Here is a 14,114-nt window from a genome sequence, read left to right as displayed (position 1 = left end):
GCCAGTTCACTTCTGAAAAAGAGCTATATAGCTCAGTGGGCCTTGACTGGAAAAATAAAAAGTCAATAAGGCCGATGCACAATTTACCTTGTTTGCCGTAGCCCTTTATATAAAGTCTGACACTACTGTCCCAGCATGGATGTGATAGTAAAACAGCCTTAGTTTGAACCAATAACTCAAAACTCGAAACCTTACCTCGAAATCCTGATCTCAAGCCAAAAACGCCCAACACTGAGTACTAGCCCTCAGTCCTAATCATAACAAAACGACAGAAGTGACATAACTGCATATTTCATCAACCCTATCAGGTAAATGAAACCCAAAGAAGGCATGCTTTTGGATGGAAATCTGTATATTGATACAAAAAAATTCGGGGACAGTTTACTCTCTTATTTAAAGCAAATAACACGTTTTACCTGTGGCACACTACAGAAAGGGGAGTAGCGTCAAGGATATGCAGTAAGAAAACGTATTTGGAAGGGAATGCCAGGACAACTCTTTCAAGACACGCCAAAAGTGTACTGCTCAAGACGTGCAGCAGGAAAAAAAAGGGGGACCACCGTGCATAAAGGAGAGGTGGCGGAGAAGGAATGACCGGGCCAAGAAATCTGGGATGATGAATGAAAGGCGGGAGAGAACACAGGGATAGAAAATGAGCACTCAAAAGTCGTCTGTTTTCACGGGGGGCGGGTCGCAGGGAGGGATTGAGAGTGGGTGTGGCCACACACAAGTCACGTGGTTTACGAGGTGCTTGAGCTTAATTTAAATGCTTAAATATAGATGAGCACGGGTCTTATTAAAGGTAGACCTGGTTGACAAAAAAAAAACAGTACAGCAAATGGAATGCAGAGTTTCAAAGGTCCTGCAAAATCGATACAAAAAATGAAATACAACTTAATAATTGTATGAAGTGGGATTTAGAGTTGATGTATTTTCAACCGAGGGCTTTAGTTGTGTCTGTGCACCCTTGAAATACTGTACCACTAAAACGATGCTGCATGTCATGTGCAGCACTTTAAAGGGTGTTTGCACACAAAAAAATCTCGGCAATGCACGTGCACTTTTGATATTTGTAAAAGCTCATCGAGCTTGTAGAATAAACTGTTTGCTCATAATGTTCCGGCTACAAGTCCCACTTAAATCTAGCATGTTCAGCTTCACACTCGTAATGCCATCGATCCGGGAATACCTTGCACTTTGCAATAAACACGAACTCAACCAAGTCTATTGTAATGCAAACTTCTGTAGTGATGGCACTAATACTTTAGAGTTAAGCGGAGCATACCATTACCTGCGCTGGGGGGGTTATTTGTACAGCGTGCAGCAGCGTAGTCCGATTCTTACACTTTAAATCATACTATCACTCCGACGTCACTTACGACACTGGACACAATTAATCTAACCTTCGCTCTGACCGCGTAAGAAAATGTAAGCGTTGACGGGGTTGCACTGTGAGTTTAGTGGTTGGCCCAAGGCGCCCCCATCGGCGAGTGGTACGCGCCGGGCCCGCACTTCTCTTTAGTGTTTGCCATTGTGCGTCGCGTTCCGCGCTCAGTTCACGCAGCCTGACGCCGCTTTACTGGCGCTTCGCGACCACGACGAGTGGTGAGTATGCACCGAGGCGTCGGGGCAGCACCCCGCTCAATTTGGGACGCGTGGCTGCTTTGCCTTTCGCTGCAATCTGCACGCTTTCCCCGAATTTAAAGAGACAAAAAACGGCGAGGACGGCAAATGGCCGACACCCCCCCCCAACCCCTGCGTCGCCTGACGGCGCTGCTGGATTTTCCTCGCTCATCCCAGCGGCCGCTCGGGCTGCACCGCCTGACTAGGCCCGAGCCGGTTCGGGGGCGCCCTGGGGGTGAGGTGGGGGCAGGGTGAGGTAGGGGGGAGGCGAGGGGCGGGAGTGGGGGGGGGGGTTGGCGGGGGGGGGGTCACTGGAGAGGGGGGTGAGTGGTGGGACAAACAGGGGGCTTGCGTTTAAGTAGTAGTTAGGGTATGAGGATGTATGGAGATGTGGATTTGGGGGGTCTGGGAGGGAGCAAGGAGTTGATTGAGTACTTCATGTGTGGGGGGTGTTGTCTGGGTGAGGATGTCTTAGATGGGTTGTCTGGGTGAGGATGTCTTAGATGGATTGTCTGGGTGAGGATATCTTAGATGGGTTGTCTGGGTGAGGATGTCTTAGATGGGTTGTCTGGGTGAGGATGTCTTAGATGGATTGTCTGTGTGAGGATGTCTGAGATGGGTTGTCTGTGTGAGGATGTCTGAGATGGGTTTTCTGGGTGAGGAGGTCTTATTTGGGTTGTCTAGGTGAGGATGTCTGAGATGTGTTGTCTGTGTGAGGATGTCTGAGATGGGTTGTCTGGGTCAGGATGTCTTGGGTTGTTTGGGTGAGGATGTCTTAGATGGGTTGTCTGTGTGAGGATGTCTGAGATGGGTTGTCTGGGTCAGGATGTCTTGGGTTGTTTGGGTGAGGATGTCTTAGATGGGTTGTCTGGGTGAGGATGCCTGAGATGTGTTGTTTGACTCAGGAGATATGAGATAGGTTGTCTGGGTGAGGATGTCTTAGATGGGTTGTCTGGGTGAGGATGTCTGAGATGGGTTGTCTGGGTGAGGATGTCTGAGATGGGTTGTCTGTGTGAGGATGTCAGAGATGGGTTGTCTGGGTGAGGATGTCTGAGATGGGTTGTCTGGGTGATGGATGTCTGAGATGGGTTGTCTGGGTGAGGATGTCTGAGATGGGTTGTCTGTGTGAGGATGTCTGAGATGGGTTGTCTGTGTGAGGATGTCTGAGATGGGTTGTCTGGGTGAGGATGTCTTAGTTGGGTTGTCTGGGTGAGGATGTCTTAGATGGGTTGTCTGGGTGAGGATGTCTGAGATGGGTTGTCTGGGTGAGGATGTCTGAGATGGGTTGTCTGGGTGAGGATGTCTGAGATGGGTTGTCTGGGTGATGATGCTTGAGATGGGTTGTCTGTGTGAGGATGTCTGAGATGGGTTGTCTGGGTGAGGATGTCTGAGATGGGATGTCTGGGTGAGGATGTCTTAGATGGGTTGTCTGGGTGAGGATGTCTGAGATGGGATGTCTGGGTGAGGATGTCTTAGATGGGTTGTCTGGGTGAGGATGTCTGAGATGGGTTGTCTGGGTGAGGATGTCTGAGATGGGTTGTCTGGGTGAGGATGTCTTAGATGGGTTGTCTGGGTGAGGATGTCTGAGATGGCTTGTCTGGGTTAGGATATCTGAGATGGGTTGTCTTGGTGAGGATGTCTGAGATGGGTTGTCTGGGTGATGGATGTCTGAGATGGGTTGTCTGGGTGAGGATGTCTGAGATGGGTTGTCTGGGTGAGGATGTCTGAGATGGGTTGTCTGGGTGAGGATGTCTTAGTTGGGTTGTCTGGGTGAGGATGTCTTAGATGGGTTGTCTGGGTGAGGATGTCTGAGATGGGTTGTCTGGGTGAGGATGTCTGAGATGGGTTGTCTGGGTGAGGATGTCTGAGATGGGATGTCTGGGTGAGGATGTCTGAGATGGGATGTCTGGGTGAGGATGTCTGAGATGGGATGTCTGGGTGAGGATGTCTTAGATGGGTTGTCTGGGTGAGGATGCTTGAGATGGATTGTCTGGGTGAGGATGTCTGAGATGGGTTGTCTGTGTGAGGATGCCTGAGATGGATTGTCTGGGTGAGGATGTCTTAGTTGGGTTGTCTGGGTGAGGATGTCTGAGATGGAATGTCTGGGTGAGGATGCTTGAGATGTGTTGTCTGGGTGATGATGCTTGAGATGGGTTGTCTGGGTCATGATGTCTGAGATTGGTTGTCTGGGTGAGGATGTCTGAGATGGGTTGTCTGGGTGAGGATGTCTGAGATGGGATGTCTGGGTGAGTATGCCTGAGATGGGTTGTCTGTGTGAGGATGTCTGAGATGGGTTGTCTGGGTGAGGATGTCTTAGTTGGGTTGTCTGGGTGAGGATGTCTTAGATGGGTTGTCTGGGTGAGGATGTCTGAGATGGGTTGTCTGGGTGAGTATGCCTGAGATGGGTTGTCTGGGTCAGGATGTCTGAGATGGGTTGTCTGGGTGAGGATGTCTTAGTTGGGTTGTCTGGGTGAGGATGTCTTAGATGGGTTGTCTGGGTGAGGATGTCTGAGATGGGTTGTCTGGGTGAGGATGTCTGAGATGGGATGTCTGGGTGAGGATGTCTGAGATGGGATGTCTGGGTGAGGATGTCTTAGTTGAGTTGTCTGGGTGAGGATGTCTGAGATGGGATGTCTGGGTGAGGATGCCTGAGATGGGATGTCTGGGTGATGATGCTTGAGATGGGTTGTCTGGGTCAGGATGCCTGAGATGGGTTATCTGGGTGAGGATGTCTTAGTTGGGTTGTCTGGGTGAGGATGTCTGAGATGGGATGTCTGGGTGATGATGCTTGAGATGGGTTGTCTGGGTCAGGATGTCTGAGATGGGTTGTCTGGGTGAGGATGTCTGAGATGGGATGTCTGGGTGAGGATGTCTTAGTTGGGTTGTCTGGGTGAGGATGTCTGAGATGGAATGTCTGGGTGAGGATGCTTGAGATGTGTTGTCTGGGTGATGATGCTTGAGATGGGTTGTCTGGGTCATGATGTCTGAGATTGGTTGTCTGGGTGAGGATGTCTGAGATGGGTTGTCTGGGTGAGGATGTCTGAGATGGGATGTCTGGGTGAGTATGCCTGAGATGGGTTGTCTGTGTGAGGATGTCTGAGATGGGTTGTCTGGGTGAGGATGTCTTAGTTGGGTTGTCTGGGTGAGGATGTCTTAGATGGGTTGTCTGGGTGAGGATGTCTGAGATGGGTTGTCTGGGTGAGTATGCCTGAGATGGGTTGTCTGGGTCAGGATGTCTGAGATGGGTTGTCTGGGTGAGGATGTCTTAGTTGGGTTGTCTGGGTGAGGATGTCTTAGATGGGTTGTCTGGGTGAGGATGTCTGAGATGGGTTGTCTGGGTGAGGATGTCTGAGATGGGATGTCTGGGTGAGGATGTCTGAGATGGGATGTCTGGGTGAGGATGTCTTAGTTGAGTTGTCTGGGTGAGGATGTCTGAGATGGGATGTCTGGGTGAGGATGCCTGAGATGGGATGTCTGGGTGATGATGCTTGAGATGGGTTGTCTGGGTCAGGATGCCTGAGATGGGTTATCTGGGTGAGGATGTCTTAGTTGGGTTGTCTGGGTGAGGATGTCTGAGATGGGATGTCTGGGTGATGATGCTTGAGATGGGTTGTCTGGGTCAGGATGTCTGAGATGGGTTGTCTGGGTGAGGATGTCTGAGATGGGATGTCTGGGTGAGGATGTCTTAGTTGGGTTGTCTGGGTGAGGATGTCTTAGTTGGGTTGTCTGGGTGAGGATGTCTGAGATGGGTTGTCTGTGTTAGGATGTCTGAGATGGGTTGTCTGTGTGAGGATGTCCGAGATGGGTTGTCTGGGTGAGGATGTCTTAGTTGGGTTATCTGGGTGAGGATGTCTGAGATGGGTTGTCTGGGTGATGATGCTTGAGATGGGTTGTCTGGGTGAGGATGTCTGAGATGGGTTGTCTGGGTGAGGATGCCTGAGATGGGTTGTCTGGGTGATGATGCTTGAGATGGGTTGTCTGGGTGAGGATGTCTGAGATGGGTTGTCTGGGTGGGGATGTCTGAGATGTGTTGTCTGGGTGAGGATGTCTGAGAGGGGTTGTCTGGGTGAGGATGTCTGAGATGGGTTGTCTGGGTGAGGATGCTTGAGATGGGATGTCTGGGTGAGGATGCCTGAGATGGGTTGTCTGGGTGAGGATGTCTGAGATGGGTTGTCTGGGTGGGGGTGTCTGAGATGTGTTGTCTGTGTGAGGATGCTTGAGATGGGTTGTCTGGGTGAGGAGGTCTTTGTCATTGCTTTGGGTGAGGTGTGGACAGAGAGGGGTCTTGAGTGAGGGGTTGACGAGGGGGGTCTGTGTGACAAGCTGGGTTAATGAAGAGCGTCTGAGGGATTCCTGAAAGGTTCTTGGCATCGAGGTCGCTGAAGGAGCGAGTTAAACGTGGTTAGGTAAGGGATCTGCTGCTCATGGTTTGTACTGGGAGGTGGAGGAGAAAGGATTGGGGGGGGGGGTAGTCTGATGGGTGTGTAAAATGGGGTATCTTCAAAAAGATGGGGGTACGAGAGGAGGGTTAAATGGGGCCGAGGCAGGAGTTTGGCATTAGATGGGGCTAAGTAGGACATTGCAGTGATATGGTTTAGGAATCTCGAGGGTTCTGGCAGGGATATTGTGGGTGGTGATGGAGTTGTTGGGGTGGTCGATGTTTGGAGTTGGATCTGTCTGTGAAGTCTGATGGAATGAAGCTGCAATTTGGAGTGTAAATGGGCATCATCTTTCTAACATGTAATTCAAATGTGTAATTTAAAGACATTTGTAATTGCAATCTAATTAACGCACCACAAAGTAATTGGTAATATGTGTCTACATTACATTACTCAAATTCTTTGTAATATTAATGTGTTTGGCAACCGATGGGGTCTTATCCAGGGTACATGGTGAGAGAGCGGTTCATAGGGGCAGTGGGGGATTGGTTCTCTGCTGTCTGGAGCGGTCCAGGGAAGATGATGATGGAGTCGGTGGGAGCACAGCCGTGATTCATTGTTGTGGGAGAGAGGTAGGTGCTGTCGTGCTATGGAGGTGGCTGATGGGGTCGATGTGAATTGAAGCAGTTGCTTTACAATGTCGGCTTCTACTTAGTTTCGTGAACAGTTGTGGGGGCAGTTTTGCCAGGACTGCCACAATTTGTTGGGGGGTGGGGCTGTGGGACGTGGATGGGTTGTGCTGTGGGAGTTTGAGGGAAAAGAGAGAACTCTGGAGCCATCCTCCGCTCGTTAACAGTGGCACAGGGAGGATGACATCACCTACTTGTGAATGAACCGGACCCGTCTATCTCTCTCTATCTCTCATTGTGTGTGTGTGTAGTTCATTATATCTCCACCATCATTTTGCTCGCCGGTTTGCAGCCTCGCAGTCGCATGATTTAAACCATCGAGCACAATTATTTCACATTAATATCGCAGCATGTCAATGTTACCGGTCTCCCTTAAACAAAAATAAGAGACGCGGTATTTGCACGAATGGTTCCCATGCACGATTTCTAATTAAGCATCTGAACACCATGTACAGTGTTCACGTTACAGTCCTTGGATGATATTAATAACAGGGCAGTACAGTATTGTGCGATTCGTGCACATTGTTAAGCGACGAAAATACCGTGTGTGCAGGCGGTAGGTGGATTAGTGCATTGCAGGATTGTAAGAAATGGCAACAGCTTTAGGAAGGCATCTAGTTGTGGATCGGTCATGGCTGGTGATATCGTTAACGTGTCCATAACAGTGTTCAATGACGTAAAAGGCCTTTGAGCTCCATTGCCTTTTTAGGAGTGATGGAGCTTACATTGATTACATGATTTCAGTATACAGTATTTTTTTTAAATGTCAGTGTGGTCTATGAGTGGGGGTTACATTCAGGCCATGAATCCTCTCCATCGTCACCCCATTTAGCTATGTGCCACATCCATGCCTCATCTCTCGCACTACTTGCGATATCCCTCCACGCACACCCACTTGTTGGTGCGCATTGTGAGGAGGTCGTGGTGAGCCTTGCGGGCTTGCTCACTTTCTCTCATTATAATTAAGTGAGAGACATCGGCCCAAACAAGCATCTGCCACGGCACAAGTTTACTAAGTCTTTTGTGGAAGTATTAAAGCTTTCGTGACTGCATAAAATTACTCATTGTTTTTTTCGGTAAAGTCACGTATGCAGGTACATATAATTTTATTGTATTTCTACATACGTGACTTTACCGAAAAAAACAATGAGTAACTTTTGTGGAAGTGTTTTTTTTTATATAGGACTACTTAGATGAACTGGGAAAAATCACGTAACATTATTATTACACGCCAACAAAAGTCAGGTATTTGAGGCACTGGTACATTTTCAGACTACCTGAATGGACACTGGCAGCATTAGAGCAATCTTAATAATGTTTTCAGGCAGTGGTAATGCATTTTCAAACATTTGAATTTAACTTTTAGTTGTTGCAAAACAGTCCAGTATTGCAGGTACATGCCTAAAAAAAGTTTTAAACTGTAGCCGTTGTCTATCCACTTTTGGATGAAGACTCCCCAAGTTGTGGCCATCCCTCATGGTTCTTTCTGCAATGCTACAATCCATCTCCTGCGAATGAATGGATCTCATCTCTCCACCTGCACATCGGTCGTTCTCTCAGTAATGGAACAACAGTTATTTAAAGGTGGTTTATTTTCAGTGTTTATATTACATGAAAGAGAAATGTAATTGGTCTGCTTGTGCTGAAATATGAATACTCTATATCCTTATCTCCTGAGGCACTGGTGGAAATTCCAAGTTCCTTTTTCATAAATGACAAACGACTGTTGATTTTACAATGCTTTTTCCACAGGACAGTGCGTGTTGCATAGAGCCTGGTTTGCTTTGTGCCTGGAACTACAACGTACACTTACTGACGTGAGATCCACAACTGGAATCTGCGCAGCCACATTGAGATTAAGCCAGGCTTTTATGTTTGAGTGAGTTAGATTGACTCAAATATAAGTGTCTGGTTTTTCACTGAATTTAGCCCAACCCCATCTCTGCAGGATTTTTTTTTTTATCCAAAGACACTTTATACGGTATGTGAAAATAAAAGTCAGCACGTGTCTTTAGAATGGATGGTGGCCAGTGATTGAGACTCACAGATGGGGTGACACACTTGAAAGGTTGTCCTCCACAAAGGTGGCGCAATGAAACAATCTAATGTACAGGTTCTAGGTGGATTGTTAACATCGTAGGATCTAAGAAAAGGGGTCATGAAACTTGGTGGCTTGAGGAGGCCTTCATCCTGCTTTGCATTAATCATGTCCAGTGGTGCTGGAAGCTTGGCCATTTAGTCATGGTGAGAGGGCTGCTGAATCAAATAGCCCTCTGATCTTTTTTGAAGCCAGACCCAATGAACTAGATCAGTTGCATCACCTTCCGAGGTCCATTTCAAGATGTGATGATGATGATGACGATGACGACGACGTTTTGGGTGTGCCAACTGTAGAAATTCAAGAAAAAAAACTTCCGTTCTGAGTGCTTGAAAAAGCCTACGTGTTGTTAAGCTTACACTACCATTGCACAATTGACATAAAATTGATGATTGATTTCTCTGTTAACTCTTGCACTGTGGGAGAGGATAAGGGACAGCAGGAACAAGACTGAGCTGAAGGTGTTTAACGCACAGCGGTGTCATCGCTGGGCAATGGTGGTGCCAGCGCACTCCCCCATAAGTGCCCCTTCCAAGACAAACAATAAATTCATGAATCAGTGCCTGCTCTGTAGCTGTTCATGAACTGTTGAAGACTAGTGTCGTCTCTAAAAAGTTACAGTTTTTGTAAGAAAAAAATATTTGCTCAAATAATCGTACGGTGGTGCTCATCTTATTGCAGACCAGAGTCAGTGCTTAAACTTACAGAATCCTATGGTGGAGGTAAGATCGTCCATCGGACGACAACTTTTGACTTTCCACAATGACACTCGTTTTTATAAACCCCAGAGGAATGAATTGCTCAGGCAACCTTCCACTTGCAATGTATTCCAGACTCTTCACACACTGAGCCACATGCTCAGTTCTGTAGGCCCAACACAGAATTTAGATGTTCACTTCGTTTCTCTTCCTGGCTATGTTAGTGTTTTAAAAACGCACAGAAAATATTGACAAAACAAACAGCCTACATTAACCCATGCCTATGGAAATTTTAACTAAAACCAACTTTAAAAAAAAATGTCCTTCCATTTACAACATCCACCTTCTGACTGAAGGAAAGTGAAGAGGAGGGAGCCATCCAGGGGCAGAACCCACGGAGCCTCACCGCTCACAGAGCAGGGACATGGACCTAGGCCCTGATGCAGAACCTGGGCCAATCCTGGGTAAGCAGAGTCCTAATTCTCTCCCTTTACCCCCATGTCTTCTCTTCTTCTGGCACCCTCTGCAGCAGAGGATGGCGCAGGTCTCAGTCACGGCCCCGGCTCTGTCTGTGGGTGCCCCCCTCCCCTCTGTGGCCGGTGACGCGTGCGGCCTGGAGCCCACAAGCCCACTGCTGGCCCCGCCGGCCGGTCAGTGCCCCGTCACAGCCACTACCAACGCCATCGGCACCATCATTGACGGCATGTCCTCTGGTGAGGTTCCAATGTGTGTGTGTGTGTGTGACACCCGTTTCTCAGAAATGGCACTTGTTCAATAAGTCGTTCAATTTCTTTGACCTCGCTCTGTTAGAAAGTAGGGCAATTTCCCAAAACGTAACCTGTTATATACTTTTCCTTTTTGTGGCAAAGCTATTGACGTATATGTTGAGTTTTTGTTATGTGTGCTTGCACACCACTGCCAATTCAGTCTTACAAATATATGTTGTTTACTTGTGAAATCAGGACTCTGTGTCGCACGGGGCATTTAAGCTTTGGTGGTGAAGTCGTTGACCCACTGTGCCACAAACTCAGTAACCTGCTTTCAATTCCATTACACAGCTAACATCGTTGGCAAGCGGTATCATAACTGGTCCTGGGCCTCTTCCTCGCTAAACTCGGCCTTTAATTTCAAAACTGGGTAAACAAAGGTGGCCCTTCTCAGTCCCGACTACACTATCCCCTTCTGTACTTTGCTGGCCTTAATATTTGCTTATTACCAACACCTGCTCCAGTAGTCTAAATACTTTGTGCTGAAACTTGGTGTTTGTGGTGTGCTTGTGCATCGTGGTGGCCAAGTGGTATTTGTACATTGCACTATCAACCTGTATTTCAGGGCTTGATTTTTATCCACGTGCACTGCCTTTTGCAATCGGCCTAGAATTGGTCACAGCAGCGCTTTATAGTTTGGTCATGATGGCTAAATAACGAGCATTATCTTTGTCTTCTTTATATATATCTGTATTTTTGAGTACCTGTTGTCTTTGTGGATATTTTTTTTGTGTGTGTATATGTACGTGTTTCGAACCCGGCAAACCGAGTTCGATTCCTGCTCACGCCCAACACCAGTGATGATTATCTGAACCGGTCCTAGGCTTCCTCTAGGTCGACTCAGCCTCAAATGAGTACCTAGTGCGATGTGTAAAACATTTTGCCACTAGGGAGATAAAAGTGACCCGGGTATAGTGCTGGCCACCCACCACCTCGATTGCGTGCCAGACATCATAGGTGCTCGCTAACAGCACTTGCCCCAGCAATCTTGTCAAGGCTATAAGGGGGGGGGGGGTGGATCTTTTTCTTTGTGTTTGTGTACATACTGTGTGTGTGTGCCACAGTATCTCTGGAGGAAAACATGGCAAACCCCAAAGAGAAGACCCCAATGTGTCTGGTGAATGAGCTGGCCCGCTACAACAAGCTGCAGGCCCAGTACAAGCTGGTGCGGGAGGAGGGGCCCGCACATGCCAAGGTACGTCGCCTGGTCACTGTAGCCCGTCACTGCTTCACGCAGTGGTGTGATGCGGGGCCATTGCCTGAGGCATTAGCAATTATTTAATTTGTTCGTAATTACATGCAGGCTCGTGGAACAAACAACCGCACAACGCATACGGAGCAAGTGAGAAACAATGCAAACAAGACAACAATTATAACAAAAATGAAACAATTCTTGGAATAAAATGCAACCCCGATTTATGACAATTCATCAAATCAGTATGTGGGGTAAACCATCACACCCTAACCCTTTTAACAAAACAAGCTGTCATACCAGTAAATTAAGGGAGACTCAATTCCGTTCTCCATGCAAGATGCCAGCTACTTACACCCGTTAGAAATGTTATGATATGCAGCGTAACATTTTCTAACATGAAACAGTGTTGAATTATTTAATTGCTAGTCCATTCTCAATTCGATGCAGTTCTGGCAGTTGGTGTTGGTAAATTCCGTGCTGAATTTTGTGACGATTGCTTTAAGGGTTTTCTAGTTTTTGTAAAAATAAAATGGTCTTGTATGGACAGGCGGACAAAATGTTTCCCAGGCGTTTCTATGGATAGCCTATTGGCTTCCTTAAAGAAGAGATGTTTTAATCGTGGCATGACCCCAAATAATGACTAACTGAACCATGGAAGCATATGTTTTGACGTCCTTAATACGCATATAGCATTTTCCCGATTGTAATTCGATGAAATTCACAATTCAGGGTCACGATTCGATTTCATAATACATTATATGGTTTAGCGTTGTGCTGCATGTATAATCTAGTGGCTGTAGAGTTCACATAAAATAATACTATATCGCATAAGGACATGTACAGCCCTTTCGTCAATCCACTGCTGGATGGGATCCTACCCACGCCATGCAGGCTTTGGGGGCTTATTTGACCATACTTCACCATGCTGGTCAGTGCGGCTTGGTGAAAGCTGGGAGCAGCGACATGAGCGCATAGACGTACAGTATAACTATGTATTTTACTGCACTACCATCTGATGCGCACAACACAGTGCCCCACAACATATACCAATGTACAGGCGATCCCCGCACCTACGATCTAATTGGTTCCAGGACGATGATCGCAAGTCGAGCCGCCGTAAGCCGGGGGTCACCTGCATAACCATCGATTCTAACATGGACAATTTGACGCATGCATTCGACATTCAATTTATGCGTGATGGTTGATTATACAGCGCACAATAGGAATTTCTAATAATCGATGAACCAATACATCAGTCATCGTCATCATCAGTAGCCGTGATCAATACACAGCTGGATTAAGGCCTCCCCAAGCCAACCATCATTGTCCTTTGAAGTAACAATCTGCGTATTACCTGTACAGAAGTAGATTTTATTGTTGTACCCCTCCCCATTGGACATACATGTACTCCGACCATCATTCGCTGTACGTGCCTAATGCAATGTCACATGCCAAATTATTAGTATTAGGTGATGGCAGTAATAATGTGTGCTACCAAAGCATGGTGTGTGTGTGACAGCATGTGTTCTGCCAGTCTTCTCAGTCAATCCATGGCACCTGGGTCTGTTCCGTAACCACCTGACAGCGGGCCTTCGACACTTCACGTGGCCTCAAAGTGCACCTAGCATGGCACAAGCGCCGTGGTGACATCACCGCCACTTCGTGGTGAACTGCAGTGGTCGTTGTTGTTGCATGTTTTCTGAGCGGAGTCGGTGCCTTGTTCCCCCGCTTTGCCACCACGCTCGCGCGCAGTTGTTCACGGTCGAGCTGGCGCTGGGGGAGCAGACATGGGAGGCCGAGGGCAGCAGCATCAAGAAGGCGCAACACTCGGCTGCCACGCGTGCCCTCGCCGAGACGGCGCTGCCCCGGCCGCCCGCTCGCCCACCCAAGCACAACCTTGGCACCAACCCAGGTGCGGCTCGGGCCACTCGTGTATAGGGACACCGAGACAAAGATCCCCCGTTTAACCTGCAACAGACTGTTGGGGCAAGTGCAGTTAGCGAGCACCTATGAAGGCCGGCATGGGACACGAGGGGGTGGGTAGCCAGCAGCATGTCAAGCCGCAGTTTGTCTCCCCAGTGGTGATGTTTATACACCACACCTGCTGCTCATTTGAAGCTGAGTTGACCTAGGGGAGGTCTAGAACTGGTGCAGATATTCGCCACTGATGTTAGCCGTGAAAGGGAATCGAACTCGGGCGGCCGGGTGCAGAGCACAGTGTGTGCATTGCGCTAACGACTAAACTACCGCTGCTTATGCGCACACACGCTTGGGCACGTATGCACATGCATTTGCACACACATATGGTAGTAATTACATGCTGTAAATACAGAAACACTGGTGCATACACACCATGATGTGTCCACATACCAGTACACATGCTGGCTTTAATTTGCCACTCGTATTGCCGTTCCTGTGTTGAGCATTGTGCCCATGATCATATCACCCGCAATGCCCCCGATCTCACTAGATCTCGGAAGCTAAGTAGGCTTGAGCCTGGACTAGAACTTCGATGGGTGACTACCTTGCACAAAACAGGTGTCGTAGGCTGTTACGGGGCTATGTAGGCACCAGAAGGCAGTGCAGCAAAATAAATGTTTGTACTGTACTATGCTTCTAGCATCTATACTTCCCCCTATACCAACCTGCATAGACCAGCACGGTG

General features: G+C 48.0%; 1 protein-coding gene across 7 annotated transcripts in view; it reads left to right on the top strand.

Annotated features, from left to right (window-relative positions):
* The first annotated feature begins 1,482 nt into the window (after positions 1-1,482).
* The window catches only part of STAU2 (staufen double-stranded RNA binding protein 2), a 35,852-nt gene continuing 23,220 nt past the window's right edge, over positions 1,483-14,114 (top strand). For 6 of the 7 annotated variants that reach the window (XM_076067286.1, XM_076067288.1, XM_032954886.2 and 3 more), the window contains exons 1-4: positions 1,483-1,605; positions 10,017-10,200; positions 11,319-11,449; positions 13,202-13,361. In XM_076067286.1, the coding sequence (XP_075923401.1) occupies positions 10,023-10,200; positions 11,319-11,449; positions 13,202-13,361 (469 nt within the window). In that variant the 5' untranslated portion in view covers positions 1,483-1,605; positions 10,017-10,022. The remainder of the gene's footprint in view (positions 1,606-10,016; positions 10,201-11,318; positions 11,450-13,201; positions 13,362-14,114) is intronic. The other variant, XM_076067287.1, reaches the window with a different exon arrangement.

The sequence above is a fragment of the Petromyzon marinus genome, chromosome 15 (assembly GCF_048934315.1).
Source record: "Petromyzon marinus isolate PM22_M1 ecotype Great Lakes invasive population chromosome 15, UKy_Petmar_22M1.pri1.0, whole genome shotgun sequence".
Classification (NCBI taxonomy): domain Eukaryota; kingdom Metazoa; phylum Chordata; class Hyperoartia; order Petromyzontiformes; family Petromyzontidae; genus Petromyzon; species Petromyzon marinus.
This window is presented reverse-complemented; position numbering and strand designations above follow the sequence as displayed.